Consider the following 21,400-nt stretch of genomic DNA (forward strand, 5'->3'; position numbering starts at 1 on the left):
TGCTGTTTGCCGCCATATTAGTTTATCATCTCAGCATGTTGACATTTACTAAGCAGTGCTAAAACACTTATATAACTGAGACCGATGGGGATGTCATCGGTTTTCTTTGTATACTATGCATGTATTCAGGATCAGTCTCTTTATTGCTGTTATTAACACATCATTTCTCCAAGATTCTACTTGATTTGTTTGATACAACTCACAAATTAGCTTTTAGCGGGAACACAATTAAAATGAGTAACTTTCTAAAGGTCACAATTCATCATGCTGTTAATGCATGAGCCAAAGAAGCACTAAGTTTTCAACAGATCTTATTCCATTTGTCTGGTAATTTATAGATTTAGTAATGCCTCATATTCATGTACAGCAATTTATTTCCTCTGAACTAGACTACAGTGTAATGTAAATTTTAAACAGTGTTTCTGCTGTCAGCCAGCTCCAAGTTCTTCCAGTTAAGAAACTACTGAGTTATTTACTGTTTCAATTCATAGTGTGATGCAGTTCAGTCCCAGCAGCACTGTTTAGCTGTGCTCTGTGCAGGAGGCATGAAATTGTGAAACCACTCCGAACACAGCGGGTGACTCCATCAACATACTGTGTGTGTGTGTGTATCACCCGCTGACTTGTGTTTTATGCTGTGTGTGTGTGTTCATTTGTGTGCCTACAGACAAGCTCAGATTCTAATTCATGCAGGGATACACAGGTTATACCCCCCTTCCCCACTATTGTCTCTAAATGATCCCACGCAATATGGAATTTTTCCTTTGTGATCTCGGCGTTGAAGAACTTTTTATCCCACGTGGATGTAACCTGAAAACAGCAAAGATGAAGCCGAGATGGATAAAAGATAATAAGCAGGTTATAGCCACCGCAATGCAAAGAAAAACATCTATTTTCTTAAAGGAATGCAGACGACGGAGCATGTTTGTGCATGAACATACACTCATGACACGCTTACGTGCTGGTTGCACAGAACCAGAGATTCACATCACTCACACTTGCTCCTCTGCTGAGCTGCATCTGGTCCTCATCTGGACCAGTGGGCTGTTTGGACATCCACCAAGTCAAGCACAACAAGAGCCACTGATAACATGGCAAAACTGAGAGCCAACAGCAGCACTCTAAGCATTTGTCAGTCAGTGGCACAGATGTTCATGTGTGTGTATGGAAATAATATGTGTAGGATGTTATGCAGCAAACATGGGTGTTGTTTGGGAATACACTTATGGTTGTACTGATATGTACGAAAGTGTTAGGTGCAGTTGATGTGTTGTTATTTTCTCGATTTATCAGTTTGTTGTTTAGTCTATGAAATGTCTGAAAATGGTGAAAATGTCTATCAACGTTTCCCATAGCCCAGAATGATGTCCTCAAATGTTCTATTTTGACCACAACCCATAGATGGGGAGAATTTAAAATAAAAAAACAAAAACTGAAAATATTCAAATTTAAGACACTGGAGTCACAGAATTTCTAAGATATAGTTGCCATTTAATTCAGTAGTTGAAAATCAATCAAATAATCAATTAATTGCTGCAGCTACATATAGGGACTATAGGGTTCTTGTTTAACTCCCTAACTACCATGTATATCAACTGTGCTTTCCCTGTTTAATTTCATAGCTATGTCAGTGTGAGGGACCGAACTGTAAAGCACCAGGACTCGCAGATTAATTCAAAAACAGGGCTTTTATTTAACGCCAAAAATGACAAAATTCCAAAAACAATACTAAATTCAGGCCCAAATAAGAGGTCAAAAGAACAAAACCATGGTTTTAAACAGCAAATCAACCAACTGGACTGATCCAACTCTAAACAGAGTGTAAAACACTGAACAACACCTGCAGCTTAACTGACAAGAAAAAGCACAAAACTGTGTAATTAGTTAGCTTAATCATGGAATAATAACAGACAAACCCAAAATAGATCTAATTACCCAACACAAATCAGTAATATTTAATCAAATGAACCTGGTCCACCCCTTGAGGTGGCAGGCACTTGGTATGGTCTGATTGTTGGCTCAGGTATAAAACCTTGCTGCTACACTGGAGACATCTTTTGCCCAAATCTAGCAAGGTGACCACAGCAGCTGAAAGCCAGATACCCCAGCACCGGTAAAACAAAGAAAAGATAACAACTTAAACAGTTCTGAACATACAAAAGTTAATGAAGCCTGCGCGCTACCAGTAGAATTCAAGTACTTGAACAAAAGCTAAATACGTTATGATTGTGTTGTTTGAAATGATGAATTACAAGTCATGTGTTTTTGTTTGTGCAATATGAGTGTTAAGGGTTTCAACTTCAGCTGCTTATTGACTTTTCTGTGTTTAGGTATTCAGAATACATTAACTGTAAATATAATCAAAAAGCTTCAACTTTGACAGTGGAAACCAAGGATGCGTATCATCTTTAACAAACACTGAAACATCTTTTTGTAAGTTTAAATAAAGCATCTTAACAGGCAAACAGTATCTTAATGAGCAAAAGTCTGAAGCTTGCAGATGTGGTTGGACGTAGTGCTGCTTTGACGTCTTTTTCGTCTGACAATGTTGAAACCCTCAGCCTTAAATGCAAAGTGTAGCTGAAATTAATGGAAGTGTGTTGAGTAAAACCGGTGGCAAGTGCTTGGTCAGATTTTAATTACAAGATGGTCTGAATGAAAAGATATCCACTTCATCCTGATGAAAACAATGTGTAAACTACATTTCATGACAATCCACTCAACAATTCTTTAATTTCAGTGGGATATCTGTACCAGATTTCATGTCATTTTTTTGCTAAAAGCCAAAAAAGTCAACCTACTGATGGTACTCAAGTTAAAATCAAGAATTTCCCGTGCCATTAGAATGAATTCTTTAGGGAACTTTTATGTCTGCATAAGATCACATCCATCTAGAGATATTCCAGTGGTTGACCAATAGACAGACTAATTGACACTGTCATCCAGAGAGCCATGCTGCTAGTCTGGCTAAAAATAACATTGCAGTGGCCAAGAAATGCCCTAACCTAAATGATGTAGTTTCAGCTGCCTAAACATATCTATACTGTAGCCATACAGTACAGACTTCAGATCAGATTTCATCCACATGGATAAAAAGGGTTCAGCCATATGAAATCTTCAAAAGGTTGAGGGACTGAAGAGACGAAATATAACACTGAGACAAGAGCGAGGCTGGCAGGCCAACATACGTAGGTGGGTGATACAAGAAAAAGAGATAAAAGAGATCTGAGGTTTGGTCTGTGGACTTGTTATCTGGCTTGTGAATTCTTCTCCCACTCTTCCACCTCGGCCTTGCAACACTCGGCTCTGTCTGACTGCATGAAGCTCTACAACAGGCAAATCAGAGGCAATAGGTTCATCCAAAACACAGAATCGCACTAACAAAAGCTATTTCGATTAAACTCTAGTGGTATGTAGCACTGCAGCTAGTTTTGTTTCTGTTTTTGGAGGCTTTGAAGAAGACTTTGGAAAGAAAAAAACTTGAGAGAAGGAGTTTTTTCCACAAATACCAGTCCATTCTAATGTTAATATTGCTTTAGTGACACATCCTTGTTGCTTCCATTTGACTGTGATGTCTGTGGTTAATTCAATTTCCCTGTTCTTCCTCTGTCGGTTGAAATCTTGCAGAATATTGGCACTGTTTAAAAAGTGTGGAACTTGCAGCTTTTGTCAGTCTAAACAGATGAAAACTGTTCTGTTTGTTTGCAGATTGGAGCTGCTGTAATGGACGACCAGAGTGTGTCCCACAGCAGCCCAAAGCGTGGCGGCGGTCAGACCAGCGGCGAGGTCCAGAAGCCGAGCGTCGTCAGGTGTGGGTGGCTCAGGAAGCAGGGAGGTTTTGTCAAGACTTGGCACAGTCGCTGGTTTGTGCTGAGAGGAGATCAGCTCTACTACTACAAAGACGAGGAGGAGACCAAAGCCCTGGTAAGGCGGTGAACGCAGACATCTTCCAACTCATTTTAAATTATGGCATCACTCAGACACAACAGATCGTGCAGTTTGGGATCCATCTTCTCACGGCACATTTAGACTTTTGTCAGCTCAATCAACAAATCCATTTTATCTCGTCTGAGCCCATCAAGCTGACAAATTGATGTAATTCCACCAGCCAGATAACAAGTTAAATGAGAAAAACTTGAAAAGAATGCATACATTGATCATTTGTCAGTGTGACAGAGGAAAATAATCAAAACACCCAATGTTTCATCCAAATCCAGGAATAAATGCACATAAACAAATATGTTGATAATCCAAACATTCATTAAAAATCTTTATCTTTATCTGTTGAAACCAGCCTTGTATTCCACAGAAAGGACATTTCCAGTTTGAAAAATTTTGAACACAGACAGATTCAGTCTTCATTTTGTGCTGCAAGACAAACTGTGTGAAGCACCAAACCCATCTTCTACCTGGGGATTCCACATAATCAGGAAAATAAAACTTTAGAGGTCCATACTAGTAGGACTGCTAGAAGCAGTAAATGCCTGCATTGAGGATAAAATATTTAAAGGTTAATAATGCAAAGCTTAATGGTCTTGGATATCATGTTTAGAGGTGTCTTTTTTATTGTGTGCAGTTTTGTTTATACACATGCTTTCTACAAAGTGTGGCAATGAATTAAGTGCAAAAAAGAAAAAAAAAAGTTAATCCCAAACATTCAAAGGGCCATTTCTCCGAAGAAATTTTGGCGGCCTTGCAGGTTCAATGTACTGCACTTTGAAGGACAAGACTGTGGAGTTTTTGAAAGTAGAAAAACACAAATGCAGAAAGAAGCTGCAAGCACACAAAAAAACCCATCCAAATACTGAAAAGCAGACCACAATGGAAATGTTTCTAGTGGACACTAAAGGATGATGCATGTGGATGGGATATGTTTGTTACTGCAATATAGTCGAGTATCCAACAGTGGAAAATGTGCTATGATAGTAGTTGTTTTCTGATTGTATGACTCAGAGATGATTTGTGTTCTTAATTACACTCTAATTCTAATCTAATTTACTGATTTAGATCAAACTTTGAAACTGCAAACTTTATTCTGATGAGTGATGCAATCATAATAATGTTGGTAATTGCATCAACTCAATATTTTGAGTTATTTAAACTCAAATTTCTGTTATTTAATGTAAAACTTAATTTAAGTTAAGGTAATTTAATGAAATTGGATTAATGACTTTCTTTACCTTCAGCTCAGGTTTTTAAATTTCCCTCATTCTCCTAGCTTAATGTAGTTTGTAGTTTTTAGAGTGTAGTTCATCGTCACACAAGTGATTGCAATTAATGATTTCATTGTCTTTTTCTTCTCATTTTATGACTATATTAGTTTTACATCTGTGCCATTTTCTCATTTAACTGCTACTTTTTTTCCTGTAAATCTGAAAATGTCCTCCTTTGGTTATTGTTTTTCATTTGGCTCAAAGCCAAAATGTGCTCACAGTGGCCATGTGTTGTTTGGTTTCGCAACTAAATCCATGACGCTAAAGTCAATAGATGCTCATCAAAATGTAGTCGGTTGAATATAAACGGTGCCGCTGAACTGTAGCAGAAGAAAGGGATGCAAATAGTGGAAAACAAAGAAATAGTGATTACAACATTTCTGATGGTTTCATTCGGCTGTTTAATAGAGGTGGCTGTATACGACTTTGCAAAAGGATCACAGTTAGCTAAAATAATTGCTATCACATTTATGTAATTATTGTGACAGGCCTGCTTAGTGTTTCTGTCTCTTGTGTTTTCTGTATTTGCAGCTCATTGTGTATTTAACAGGGTTTTCTCACTTTCTTGCATTGCATACGTGGTGAGGATGTTTCCTTCATTTGCTTGTGTTTTGTCTATGCGTGCGTATTTCCTTATGTTGTAGTGCTTTGAGCCCTCAGGGCCACCGTAAGCGACACCTGCAGATGTTCTGCAGCCAAACGAGATCAGAAGATCCACCCCTGATTCAAATGAGTCGGGTTGTTTTGACTGTTTGACTATAAGTCAGAGTAAACAGCTGATAGGCTGATTTCAGAGCAGCCGACACACGGAGCCGAAAGAGGAGCAGACAATGGCTGTCTCTAACGTTACTGTAACCAGGCAGCATGAACACTGAGCATGTGTCGGCCGAACAAAGACGCAGCCAGACCGACTCTGGGTTCTCATTACAAAGCAGAAATCACAGAAATGTGGAAGGGGAGGGATAAATAATTAATTCCACAAGGTTAATTCAATAAGGAGCTGCATTTAACAAACTGTATTTGGTGCAGCAACAAAGGAGAAAAAGAGAAATTCACATTTGCTGTCATTGATTTCAGTCTGTTTTAGGTCTGTTGAGTTAAAAACACCAGAAGTAGTTGTTACACTTGTTAGATTTCTTGCCAACCCAGTCGGTTAAATATAAAACTACAATCAGGAGATGATTACTGGTTTAATTAAGTGTAAAAACTGAATGGAAGAGAACTTATTACCACATTTAAATGCATTAACGCTTTATAGTTTCACAAATAGTTATTCATATTCTACCTTTTATTTTTGTAAGTTTTAGCTTAGTTATTTCCTCACTCATTCATTGCTAAATATGATTATTTATCCTTCTCTACGTGCTGAAGACAGTTGTTTCACCCTTCTTCGTCTGCACAGATACACAAAGCATCACATCTTTTTCTCATATCTTTTCCACCCAAACAATATCCTCTTTTTCCAGGAGAAACCTGAGCGCTCGAGCACAATTGAAATCTTTATTCTGCTCATCTACCCACTCTTCTTTGTCTGGCTGATTTCCCAGCAAACTCAGCTCCGCCAAAAACCTCAAGCCACATCAGCAGCACAAGTCTCTGAAGGTTAAAGCTCCAGACCTGAAGGTGGGCCGCCGGCCAGATACAGGGAGAGGAGCCATTCTTCAATGCTATTTCTAGGAAGCTCAAGTTCCTGAGTCGTGCATTTAAAAAGGAGGGTGGACTTATATTAGGAGCATCAACAGTTTTGATTTAGTTCTTGTTGCTGTGAATATAATTCGGTCAAGTACTTCATAGTAGTTTATATAAAACGACAGAAAACCATTTGTTTCCTTGAAATACGCTGCTATTTATATTCAACTAATGTCCCTCCAACTTCAGCTACCTGTGGAACACTCCGCTTTGCCTCAACTTTCCACTCTTGCCCTACTTCTGAAACAAGACCATAATAAATTTCACACACCCAACACTGCTACTGTTTGCACAGAATGGGAAATTTCAATAAAACTAGGTCAGGCACAGAGGAGTGTGTTCAAAGTCCTTAAATCTCTATGACCTCCAAAACACAGCAGCTCAGAAGAGCACAAAACCAACACTACAACGAGACACAGCATCCAGCAGAGAACAGCATAAGTCCGACATTCTTAAAAGGAAGAACACAAGTAGGACAAAGAGCAGACAGGGAGGGTATTGTTAATCTGGCTTCTAACACTGATGTTCAAGATCACATGCAAGCAGGATACGTCTCTGAACTCAGACTGTGCGACGTCTCCTGGTCTCAGGCCACGAACCACGTAACGCAGAGGTGCGAAGCCATATTTAGATCAGCTATTAATTAACCGTCTTACTTGCCGTGAAGTCTCCATTTGTTAACTGTCACGGCAGCCTAATTGCTGCCTCCTCAGTGGAGCAAACATCTGCCCTTTTCTGTTGCATTTGGACACACAGACGGCAACAAAGGGCCCACTGATTAGACAGAAAAAGTCACACATTTAACCCCTTTCTGGCACAAATTGTAAACACGATTTTTGATGTGTGTGTGCAGCTGAATTTTGAAGATGCTTTAAAAAATTACAAAAAAATTAGTAGCATGCAGAAACATATGATTTTGCATATTGGTAGCTTATAAGTTACCAGTGCTTCTGAGGGCTTCAAGACCTTAGTTTTGGTTTATAGGCAGCAGATCTGTCAGAAGATTTTTGTAAATATTTGCTATTTATTGCACTATGTTCACGTTCCACTATTTTTAATTAATTTTTTAAATAAATTCAATTAAATTTAAATTTATTTTTTATATTTTTAATTTTAAATTTTGTTTTTCATTTTAATTTGCATTTTTTAGATTTTTATTTTATTTTTATTTTATTTTATTTTATTTTTATTTTTAAATTAAATAGAATTTTTATTTTATATTATTTTGTGGGTGTTTTTAATATAATTAGTATCATAATAGGTAAATTAAACTTATAAAATTTCACACCTGTTTATTATGGCACAAAATGATAATAATTAAGCTGCTAAAAGTCAAATTACTACTTATAATTGCTACATTGAAGTAACCTGTTAAGTGACCTGTTGCTGGTAAGCAGCTTCTTGTGGTCTTGTGATGAAAGCTTGTTTTCTCAGAAATAGTGTCATTTCATCTCAGGGAGGAGCTCGGGGTGGAGGGTTGGGTATAAAGTGTCAGAGGCCACCGTTCTCATCCAGTTTCCTGCCAGTACTTGATTAATTTATTAACATTTGTTCCAGTTATTAAGACCACAATCAACAGATATTCTTTGATCGCTTGGTAGCAAACATTTACTTCTCTACACATACAGCAGATATGGAGAAGTATCAGTAATAACAAGCTTTGCAGTTTCTGTTTCTGACAACCCATTAAGCTTCATAAGGGAACTCTAGTTTGCAAATGTCTCAGTGTGGCAACTAGTTGGACGATAGCTTTGTCTGCTGGTTTACTGGTGGTGGGCAGGTAGTGTACAGGTTATTTTTGTTAACCAAAAATGTTAAAAAACAAACAAACTGCAGGATATGCTTTCTGTCGCTCTGACAGCGGCAAAAAAAAAGATGTTAGTCTTTCGCTGGCAGCTTCCTCGTTACTTCCTTGGTTACAATCTTTATTGGTTACAGTAGCAAGGACACAAAATGACGCTCAAACATCAGTGCCTGGACTTTGTGTACTGACAAAGTAGCAGATGTTCTGTGCAGGAATGTTATTATACCAATACAATACACTACAATAATACCCCCCTTTTGCCGTCTTTATTCCTTTATTTTCTTCTCCTTTTTGAGCTACTGAGGCCAACTGTAATGCATATCGGGTTTTATATTTGTCTGTTTGCTACCCGTGTTAGACAATAAAAAAGTGGATTTAAAAAAAAAGAGTACTGCGGGATGAGACTGAATTAAGCAAGGAAAGCTTGATCCATTCAAAACAATGAGCAACAAATAGTTAATTAGACTTCTAGAGCTGAGGGCAACTGTAGATTCAGGGGACAACTCCCTTCATTCGTCACTATTCAGCCCTTTTCAAATAGCATGCAGTCATTTGATACTGATTATTGCTGCTTTAACTTAGTGATAGATCAAGAAGATTTTGTTAACCCCTTGGTGCCTATTGTCACGAATTCACATCATACCACTTTCATTCAGACTGCAGCTGAGATAGTGTAGTAGTGTAGTATCCATTCCCCCAATGCCGGTTTGTGCATATTCAATACGTACCTCAGAACCTTTTGCAAGCACTGGTTTCTCTTAGGACTGGTCGGAGTGGGACCTAATTATTATATATCTGTTATTATTATTATATATCTGTTCTATGTGTAATAGACAAATCAGCAATATCCACTTATTTTAGCATCAGCTGGAAAGCAAAAACACACAAAAAAATGTATTTAATTGTAAATAAACTCAGGTGTCAAGGGGTTAAGTTTTAAAGATTTTCTAGGATTTTTTTAGACTGAGGGTAGGGAGTGATCTCAGGCACAGCAAAAGAAACATCCCAGGTTATAACGTGTGGTGTTAAGGATTCAGTTCTAAGTTTTACAGTAGTAAAGACTGCTGTCTTGAGTTTCCTAAGTTTGTCATGTTGCTGTGTCCCCCTTTGTGCGCTCGCTGTTTTGTTTTGCTACATGCTGTACTGAAGCAGCACTTAATAACTAGAAATTAGGTATTAAATTGTCACTCCAGGCGACCATGTTGTGTCCTATACAGTCAGGCCAAACCTCTCTGAGCTACGTGTGGAATCTGAAGAATGGGAGTCAGATGGAGGTGAAGGGTCACTGAAAAGCATGCGGAGGGTACAGCACGTGTAGGCTTAGCGTCAACATGCCATCTGTCTGCCCTCACTCGTCCGTGGAGATGTATGCATGCACAAGCACGCGTGTACTCACTCACAATCACACACACACACACACACGCACACACACACACACACACACATATGCATGCACTCAGATTTCATCTGTCTGAGCCATAAACAAAGACCGTATTCATCCAGTGGGTGAAATGGTTTGATTATTGTAATTCAAGCCACTTAGCATCGCATCTGTATGCCACTGAAGTAATGGACGTACCATTATGAATGAATGAGGGAATTGTGAATGAATACATTGAAGCAATTTCATGTATTAAGAAATGAAAGACGTTAAAATTTAATTAAGATATCATGATTCCAGCCAAAACAAGTCTTACAAGTTAGTGAATTAATATTCATAGCATGAGGGTGCCACGTCTGGACTGAGACCAAATGAGAAGTAGCTGCCTTTAATCAGAAATTACATGAAATCAATAATGCAGCAGTGCAATAGTGCACTCAAAGTCCTTTTGTTTTCTCTGCTTGAGCTGGAAACTTTGACCTTGGCATTTAACGGAAGAAAATAAAATGCCACTGCAGTTCTGTAATTATTCATTCGGCAAGACTGTGTCTTCTCCCTGCTCTTTCTGACAAGAACAGTAACTGTCGTCACTTGTGACATTGACAAACACAGACAACAATTACAGTTTCTTATAGCGCCATCAGAGAAGAATGAAAACTTTATATAAGTGTCAAAGTTCCAGTGAGACGCATCACTTTGAGACGTGATCTGACTCCCATTATGTCTGACTGTCTGAGGAATGGGAACAATAAAGTGGACATTACCCAAACACCCTCTTGTTTACATCATTAAAAGCCTGATTAGGTCTACAGGGACGTGTGGCTCGGTGCCATCTGATGCCAGTCACTGCATCTTATTCCTGACATTATTCATTTTGCAGGACAATGAGGCATTTTCTTCAACAGGCAAAGTGCGTTAGAGCATGAAAAGAATTAATCGTTCAGAGAAACAGTTCTGGCTGTCAGTATTCCAGAAACGGACACTAAGCATAGAGACTATTTCCTTCCACTCCTGTACAGTGGCTGCATGTCTAATAGGCTCTGCATCGATGGGTGGAAAAGTCAATTAACTCTCACTGGACTCGCAACAAGTTCCTGCAAGTTCTGAGACTTTCTCTGTCTCCAGTACCTGAGGTGGAAATTTTCGGCATGTACAGGTGGACCTGCTATTTGTAGAACTGGAGGAGAATATCTCCTCACAGGAAAAGAGTATGGTGCTGAAACATAATGGGGGTATCAGCTGTCTGGCTTGAAACTGGGGTTCCTAAAATTTTCAGTCTATTAACCCTGAAATATCAGTACCAGACAATGGCCACAATTACTGCGCCTGAATGCAAATGAAGCATACAGACGAGTACTAATAGGTCTATTCAAGCACTGGCACACATAGGAACATAACGGTCAGCAACTATAATATTATTTATAGTAATTTACTATGCATTTCTAGCAGAATGCTTCAGTCGCAGGGATCTCCATGTATAAACTGCAGTATAAAGGTACAGCACACACACACACACACACACAGGTGATGTGTATGTAACAAGCAGCATTTAACTGCTATTTTTAACTTTTGGTGGCAATTACAGCTAAAATATGCTATTTCTTATCATTTTTAATGCTACTTGATTCCTATTAATCATCGCACACTTTGGGACCATTGACCTACGATATTTTACTTTGCTTGGCTATGTATACAATAAAAGTACAGACTGTAAAAGTACTGATTAAAAATGGAATTTATAGTAGTTATCAGATAGTTTCAGCATCTTCCAGCTCTCAGCAGTGGGACACAACAATGAGCAGGTTGTGAGTTTTTAAAATCACACTGTGCATCACCTCTACAGCATCAACGTCATAGAGGGAGTTAGTGACTAGATGGTGAGTATAATGGAACATTCAGCAGCTGTAGAATCCATTATTTCATCCAGTAATTGATTATAAATCTGCTTTTCAAATATTTTTAAAGCTTGGATTGTTTTATCATAAGGAGGTACCAGTTACTTGTTTAGTATTTATATTCATGATTGCTCTTTAGATGAGAACAAGTCATTTAATTCAGATGGTGTTGAGGTGGTTGCTATGAAAAATGTAATGTATTAGACATTATTTACTACTTTTTTTAAAAAAAAGGAATGCATTCATGTACTTACCATTAACTGTAGATAGTAATTGGTTACTTTTGCGTTCCTCTGCAACATTTCCTCAGATGCATCATAACTTTATTGCCATTTAACAATATAATGTTAACCTTTACATATGCCCAGATATCAGCACAAACATCTGTCCTGATAATGAGGAGAAACACAAGATCTCTCTTTTTAATGTTCCTTAATGACATATTACTGCAAAGCCAATAGAAAAGTTGGTGAAAACCAGCCCAGAGAGCATGAGATAGAAAAATGTTGTATGTCCAAGAGAATCAATCTGGCCCTGCTTCAAGCAAGGAAGCACATTTATTTATACAGCATCCTATCATTCACAGAGGTTATTTGAAGTTCTTCACAGGAAAATCTGAAAAAAGAGAAAATAATACATGTAATCAAAATTAACTTAGTAACTTAAATTAATCAAAAACAGCACAGATAAGGTGAATCAAGTACACATAGATTTATAGAATTTTAAAACTACAGTGGTAAACAGCCCATATGTTTGCATGTGTATTGCATTAATAATCACTCTTTCTTTTAGTCCAATCACAGCCATAATACTAAACAATTTTTTTTTTAAAAAGGCAATAAAAATATAAAATTAATTGGTTCCATAAAAATAATAAATTTTGAGTACTGGGGTCATTTTGGTAGAATTTAGTTTTTTTTAGTTTTTCTTGTAAACAATAAACCAAAAAATATATATTGTTTGCATTTGTTTGTGTCTGTCTAATGCAGCCACACCTTTTGAAACACAAAACAGATTTTTCCACAAATATTTCATGATAATATCTGAGACTGTGTAAAATTTTAAGAGTGTCCAAAAACTTTTTCCAACAATGCATTTGAGTAAAACACCTAAAAAAAGACATAAAATTAGAAAAATGAAAGCATGTAAGAAAAAATATAAATATAATAATTTTAAAAAATCAAGTGAGTTAAAATGCACATAAGTTTACTTAAAAGCAGAGGAAATAAACTATCTTAAACCTAAGTTCCAGTGAGAGCTGGTTCCAGCAGCATGAAGACTAAACACCATTTCACGCTGTCTGGCCTGAACTCTGGTCTGATCACTAACTGTCTGGTCCCTGCAGATCCCAGAGACCTCTCAGCCTTCAGCAAACAAATCTCTAATATATTTTGGTCCCGTTTAGAGACCTATAGACCATAAGTCGGGCCTTAAATTCAATTCCATATTTAACGGGGAGCCAGTGCAGACTGTAATGTGATCACCGAATTAAAGAGCAGTTATCTGTTACGTTACTGCATTGCAGATGAATGTAATGTGAATATAGAAATATGTTTGTCATTGTTGCCCTTAAACAGTGGATTCGGAGAACTTCTCATTCGGTTGGTGGTTTGCAAGATTATAAATGAATGAATGTACAGCAAATTCAGAGAAGCTAATGCACATTTTCAGCTTCCATATGAAAACCACACCTAGTTTGTGTGAAGGTCAGTGAACAGTCAGAGACAGAAGTGACCTGCTAGACTGAAAATGTGCATCAGCAGTATCAGCTTATGGCATTTAATCTACTCCCGTATGTCCTCTAAGACCCCCTGGGGGAGGTCTGGGAGCAGAATCAGGTATCAGAAATATACAATGTGTGGGTTTTCGTCCTAGTTTCTGGATTTATATTTTGAGTTTTGCTCTGCTCTGATTGCTACTTAGGCACAGCTAATACTGAATCATCAGCACTGTATCTGTAACTTCCAGCATCTCATGAAGATATGAAAACATACTTTTTCTTTGTTGGTTTCTTTTGTAGTCCGTTCCTTTCTCTTCTCTACAATAGTTGTGCCATGTCATTGTTCTCCCATCATAGCTCATGCATTTAGTTCATCATCATCTTCATTTCTGCTCTCTGAAGTTTGAATAAATCAAAGCTGAGGTTTGGTGTAAACCCTGAATCAAGTTCCAGTGAGATGATTCACAACGTCAGCTTCACAGAGAGTTTAGTAATAAGCAGGTTGCATCAAGGTGGACCTAAAAACATGACCTTGCTGTCCTGCCACATACTGTTACAAAGCATTGAACTCACACCATATCAGATGTTTTAATCTATATCACCTTTAAACTCTGAAATACATTGTATAGAAACTGGTATTATTTTGTTGCAGCATTGGCACTGATATGAAACGCGACACAAAACGAGCCCAGCAGATTGTGTTTGTTCTGACAGGCCACAGTCTGGAAAATACGTTTTTATTAAAGCTATAAATCTCAGCACTGTGTAAAAATGGAGTAATAAAGACTGTGACAGATGTTCCCCTTGACCAAGACTTTGGCCTGTGACAAGGCATCTCCACTATTATTGGTCACATTGAAGTCCCAGCAGGTATTCATGCTCCCCAGAGGATGAAAGCGTGCTGAAGGCAGATTGTCAAACTGTAGCTGAGCACATTCATACTTGTAGATTTATTGTCTGTATTTCTAGGTACCAATGTTACCAAATTTATGCTTTATGTTTTTTTTTATTTAGGGGCAGTCCACAGTGTTCAGACTTCATTGATTCAACCCACTGAGCTTGTTTCAGTGTGTCTCATTCATTTACTTTGATAAAAACAAACTAAGCGTCATCGTTTTATCATTTTAGACACGCTGTATATAAAGGCTTTATTCTAGGGTGGATTTTGTTTCTTGGTAGCCAGTTATCTTCAAATCCTGGTGAAGTTTATCATGTAAAACTCCAGACAGTCTGCTTTAAGACGTCTCATGTTACTAATCTCCTCCTGTCACTGGATTACTGGATAGTTCAGTGTAATCTGTGCGCTGATCACTTCATTTCTCTGGATGGATTTTGAAACTTGCTGCAGTGAAAGTGTCCAGGGAGGTGTCACAGTATTTATTTTTAATGCTTGATAACACATCACAGCTTTTAGAACAAAACATGATTTTTAAAAATGTTTGTAACAGTCTTTTTTATTTTTTACTGTTATATTACTGATTGTTCCAGTTTTGTTAAATTATGGATAAAATAATGGGAAAATGATATTAATTTGCAAGTTGTAAAAAAAAAAAAAAAAAAAAAAAAAAAAGATCTAACTGTGAATAATGTCCACATAAAAAAATCTGAATTTTTACAAATAGTACTTCCCTTATTGACACCATTTGACTGTAAAATGACACTGTTTTTATAGTAGTTAAAAAAGCAAAAACAAAACAAAAATAAGAATGAGAATAATGATACAGAAAGATCCATTCTACAGGTTCACATGAGCGGTACCTTAAGTTTGTCACGTATTAAAGCCCAGAAGTCTGAATTCTTATTTTTAATACTGTGATCAATGCACTACAGTTTAAAGGTGGGAAGAGCTCAGCTATGGTGCTGATTGCTTGTTTCCCTCATCATATGTTCTAGCATTTAAAACATCATATTGCTATGTTACCAAGGTTAAATAAAACATCACCTCAGGAAGTCGTGCTTCAGCTTTAGACTCGGATTGGACCTACAATTATTTTTCTGATTTAGGACATTGCTGAAAACATTCAGGATAATGTAACTTCGTAAGTCAAAAAATATGTAACTCTGGTCGATCCTTTTTACTCATTTTAGTTCATTAATGTTACATATTATCCTTCTTAATGAGCAGGACTGTGCTTTGTTGGTGCAGCTGACTACACTGTATAATACAGATGGACTACTGCTACAATCTAATTTCACTGGAAAATAGCTGATGAGTAGGAGTTTGCCTCCTGCCTGTGCGGTTAGTTATTTGTATGCTTTGCAAGCCAAAGTAGTAATGTCTCCTGCAGCTGCGCTCTACTTTTAAAGGTGTAGATATGGAACTGAGACTTCAGCTGAAAAGGCTAAAAAAAGGATTTCACAGAAAACATGTGAATGAAACTCATATCTTTAGCTCACAGTGAGTATTTACAGTATATGTCCATAACATCATTACTTAATGTTATATATTTCTGCCTATGTATTTGAAATGGCAGCTGAATTGCAATTAGCTTTGAGAAGAATTTATTTTATATTTGATTTAAGAAAAAAATACCGTAACCTAAGAAAAGTGAGGACATCTCGAGGCTGCACTCAGCTGGATCAACAGTATGTCCTTACAATGTGAGGGTATTTTTAGGCCCTCGAAGAACATGATTCCATAAATCACAAAGTCAAAGCAGCATTCTGACTTTAATAAGGTTACATAAAGACATTACTTATTTAATAAGGGTAAGTAAAGACTCTGAGAGACATTTGTTATTAGTGAGCTATTCTGTGCATCTGTGATTCTGTGATAAAAATTCCTCTTAAAGCATTATTTTTTTCTATATGTCTGGAGGACCATGTATCCTTCAAACTGCATCCTTCTATTCTGTAAGATTTCACAGTAATTGCTTTGGCACCGAAATTGTTTTACAAAAGAAAATTGGCCGGTTTCACATCTTTTACTCGCACTCTCTTGTTATATTTCTGCAATTTTAAAAAATCCAAACTCGTGTTTGTTGTTGTTGCAGGAGCTTCTGATGATGTGCTGCACAGTTACAGATAGTTTTTCTAAAAAAATAAAAAGAAAAAAGAAAAGCAGAACCGGTTTAGACAGAAAATGCTGGATGGAACATTGTATATGAGTCCTCTATGGAGGGAGATTAAAGGTCTCTGCATCAGGCAGCAGCAACAGCAGTGACACGTACAAGGAAGTGTCAGAGAACTGTGTTTTAAAGCTGCTTGCACAGAAATCACTAAAGGTTTAGTCTCGGGGATCTTGTGGTTTTTGATGGAGGTGTATGTCTGCTTGTCCTCATTGCCTCTATTACCCCTGATTTATTTTGACGTTTGTCTTTATTAAAGCTTGACAAAGTGATAGCATATTTCTGATTTCCAGCAAAAACTAAGACAACTATTTAGATTTAATAGTATCAAGTAAAAAATGCTTAGAACTTTTACAGTGAAAAACTGTCAAACCATGACAGTAAAAATCTGTAAACTCTGAAACAGTTTGATCCTGTTTATATAACACTGAATCACCGTAAATAAGGTCATCAGGAGAAAAATGTATTTAAAAAAAAAAAAAATCTCTTGAAATAATACAGTTCTCTACTCTTGCAGTTTTTTAAAACGAAATTGCAAATCAATACTATAATTTTTGCATTTATTTTCCAAAATAATGCAATTTTTCACAGTTAGATGTACATCTTGTTGTGCTGATTTATTTGATGTACAAATTACAGTTTGTACCAGTCAAATTGATGTACTTTTGTGTTAATAACGGACATAAGCTTTAATGTTTATGACAGCTGTAGCTGTGTCATAGCTAAAAATGCATATATTTAATGTTAAATACACAAACTGTTGTGCTGATAATGGAAAAATGCTGAAAAATTTCTAACAAGTTACACAAACTTTCTTTTATAGGGTATTTTCATGTAAATTTTCAATATTTTAAAACTTTTTTTACGGTAAAATATGAAATGAGGCGCATTTTTTTAACCGTAAAATCAACAGTGTCAATGCATTTCTTTACCGTAAATGAAGAAAATGTTTTATCGTAATTTTACGGTTGTGTTCTAGCAACCACAGCTGCCGGAACTTTACTGTAAAAATAACATTTTTTATTTTTTTTTACAGTGTACTTGATTGTTCTTGCTCTAAAAAGAAACTGAGCACTTCTAGAGTTACTGTTTTTAAAAATCAGCACCTCTAATGTCTGTCTGCCAGTTTTTAGTAAACAACTCACACAGTCTGTTTAATGATCCCAGCCTTGTTTAGTGATTTCCCCAATGATTTATGTTCCCCTGTTGTTAGTTTCACTCTATCATCTTTTCCTGATTTATCTCGTCTAACTTCTCACATTATTCATCCACAGCAAGTAAATAAAAATTAATGAACAAGTCCCCCATTTTTTCACCCGTTTGCAGTCGACTGGAATATTAATATTTTCATGAAGGTTATGCAGTTCTGAGTATCTTGCAGTGGCTTTTTGAACACGGTGCAGGACCAGAACTACCTGTTTTATAACTGTGGAATAATTAGAACATTTATTGGATTAGTGAAGCCAGTGGTGCGTTCAGAGCAGGTTAACCATAAGTAAGTCTTTATGAAACAAGTCATACAGATAGAAATAAGGATAACACATAGATAAATGTATTTGCACACTATAGTCCAGACATGCAAAAAACACACCTGCAGACTCCCTGCTGGTTTTGACTTGGTGTGTCTAAAAGGTCACTGAGGCTGGAGGACAGTAATTATTGGATAAAGAGACGACTGATCAAAGAGCTGCAATTTAACGAGCGCTTAAATTACCTGTTACTCTGACAACTTGTGCTAAATGGACTTCAGTGTTAGAATTTATCTGTTTGCAATCTGAAATCAATTTCTGCACCGCAATAAATGTCTCCTGCTTTTTAATATACAACCACATTAAGACCACAATATGTTTTCATTTATCAGACAAACTCAGGCTATCACTGAGCATCCTGTATGAACTTTAACCTCCAAGTTAATAGCATTGTTTTATCAGCTTAAAACAATGTATTTATTGCTCCAATAAGGTAATAATTATTATTTGTATTAATTGTATTACCAAGTATCAGACATTACTGCTATTTCTCGCAGCCCTGCAGAGCTTTAGAATGTCTTTCAGTGCATTGTTAATCCGCCAAGGAACGCAGCAGAGTTAGGTGATGTTCAGCATACTTTTGTCTGTCTGTCTGTCTGTCTGTCTGTCTGTCTGTCTGTCTGTCTGTCTGTCTGTCTGTCTGTCTGTCTGTCTGTCTGTCTGTCTGTGCGCAACATTACTCAAAAACAGAATAACGGACTTGGATGAAATTTTCAGGGAAGGCCAGAAATGACACAAGGACCAAGTGATTAGATTTTGGCAGTGATGCGGCTTATAGTCTGGATCCACAGATTTGTTAAAGATTTCTGTATCATTGCGAGATAGCGGGACGACGTCACTGTAACTATGACAACAAGTGAACACTACATCAGCTGCCTGTGGATGATCACATAATTACGATCCTACTACAAATCGACTTATCCGTCAGAAATCATACAACACCTCAGCAGCCTTGGCAGAGTACTGTGTTCTCTGAGTGCTTTTCTTGTTTTGTTTATGTTTTTTTTCCTGTTCTGACTTGTTCTTGCAGGTCTCATTGCATAATATTCAGATGTAGCAATAAGCTGTTTTCAGCAAAAATGTTCTGAAAACCCATTTTTCCTTACCTACTTAGGCACAGACCTACTGGTCTGCAAAGATAACACCTTGGCTAAAATTTTCTTATAACATGACTTAAGATATTATCGCTACATTATACTGCACAGTTCTGAGTTTCCTCTACTTTTAGTCATGATGATTATGCTGTTTCCATAGAGGTGCAGGACTTTATATTGCATTAAAAAAAAAAAAAAAATCCTGTTGTGAGTAATAACGTGACAGGAGCAAAACGAAACTTTGGGGTTCAGAGGGTTACTAAGTCTCTAACATTAGTGTGAACAGTCCTCTATTTAAGACATTTAGGCCAAGAGCTGTGTTTTGATTTCGGCTTTAAATTTCAGTTTTATCACAAATGTGTGTACCAGGGTAAACATAGAAAGTTCAAACTGACTGAACAAAGCTAACATAAGGATTGAGTTTTGTTGCAGCTTGCTGACTGACCAAACCAGCTTTTGCAGTATTTCCTCATGAGACTTGATTTAATCTACACGACAAAGAAGATGCAAGTTTAAATATAGTATATACTCATTGTATAGTCTTTCATGTGACATGTAGATGAAAGGATTGGTGTGTGGATAAGAGTATCTAATGACCAAACTGGCCCCATAATGTCCTCCTATCATTTTACCAAGAAAGCCTTTCTAAGCTAAGAGATAAATGATGAAACATCAGAAGTTGAAGGGCACAGTGGGGACATTTAGTTTAGAATATAAACCAAAGAAATGTGACATGTCCACATAGGTTTGATGTTGGCTTTATGACCAAAAAAGAACATCACATATGGCTTTAATTGCTGCAGTATGTGCAGGCTGGTCAGACAAAACTGGTGTAGATGACATAAAAAGAACAGTCAGTTTCCTGGTATTTGCTCGCAGTCTGACAAAAACATTGGATTTGATTTGGAGCGTACTGTTGGACGTCGCCTCAGAAACAGCCCCCTGACAGGCTGCGCTGCTGCTTACAAGCCTGAGCCTCCTGCTGTCACTTTCCTCACACAGATTTCTCTGAGCCTCCTCTGTCCCATATGTGTGTGTTTGTGGCTTTCTGTTTGAGAATAATTGGGTTTGTGTCATTACACCGATTCCAAAACATGACCTCATCCTGCTTAACGACAATGTAAAAATGCAAACGGCACCCCCGCAATAGGTTGGGCTTCCTCGTCCCGTTGGGTTGGGCCGGGCTGATGTACTCTTTGCTGGGTAAATGTTACTTGGCCTCTGGTCGGGTTTGTCTGCAGCAAACAACAGGCCACCAAGGAGGATGTATGGAAAGTGTTGCTGTGGCTTGAAATGGAGGAGAGGAATATCTTTGGTGTGGTGGTTTTACGGTATGGAGGGACAACGCAGACTTTCTTCTTCTTTTTTAAGAACACATACAAAAAAAGGGCGCACTTTCATAAAATCCGTCTCTCGTGGACACAATTCCTTTGAGTCGTCTTCTTTTTCTCTGGAATCTATACAATGCGCATCAAGAAAAGACGGGTGTTGAGTGGAGAAAAAAGCTATTAATACTTTTAATCCGGAGATATTGAAGCAAAGCAGGTTCCTCGGGTGACAACCACATCAAATAAGTCCATCCCCTCCTCAGGCCTGTCCATCTTTACAGGCCCCTTGAAAGCACTTCATCTGGGGCCTCAGGCAGGGTTTCCACTTCCTGGTTGTCACAGTTATGGCTCATTAAAGAGTTCTGTCGCTCAGCAGGAAGGAAACCGACTCCCTCTCAGATCCTGTTAATGTGCATGAGTCCCTAATACTGTTGTCACCTGTGCACATCTTGTGTCCATTAACCCACATAGAGGTCACACTAATGACTGTCAGATGCTGCGCTGTGGAACTGAGGCTGTTAAGCAAGTAAAAAGTCAGCTGATTCTGTTGTACTAAGGTAAAGTATTTAGGTTATCTGTAAAGAATATAAAGCTATAAAACATTATTTATCAGTTTGATAAATTTATGCTTCAATGCAGTCATAAAAAATATCAACAGTTTACTATTATTTACTTGTTT

General features: G+C 37.4%; 1 protein-coding gene across 1 annotated transcript in view; it reads left to right on the top strand.

Annotated features, from left to right (window-relative positions):
* Positions 1-3,723: 3,723 nt before the first annotated feature.
* The window catches only part of arhgap24 (Rho GTPase activating protein 24), a 77,327-nt gene continuing 59,650 nt past the window's right edge, over positions 3,724-21,400 (top strand). The window contains exon 1 of the mRNA XM_023280896.3: positions 3,724-3,924. Coding sequence (XP_023136664.2) covers positions 3,724-3,924 — 201 coding nt within the window. The remainder of the gene's footprint in view (positions 3,925-21,400) is intronic.

The sequence above is a fragment of the Amphiprion ocellaris genome, chromosome 17 (genome assembly GCF_022539595.1).
Source record: "Amphiprion ocellaris isolate individual 3 ecotype Okinawa chromosome 17, ASM2253959v1, whole genome shotgun sequence".
Lineage (NCBI taxonomy): Eukaryota > Metazoa > Chordata > Actinopteri > Pomacentridae > Amphiprion > Amphiprion ocellaris.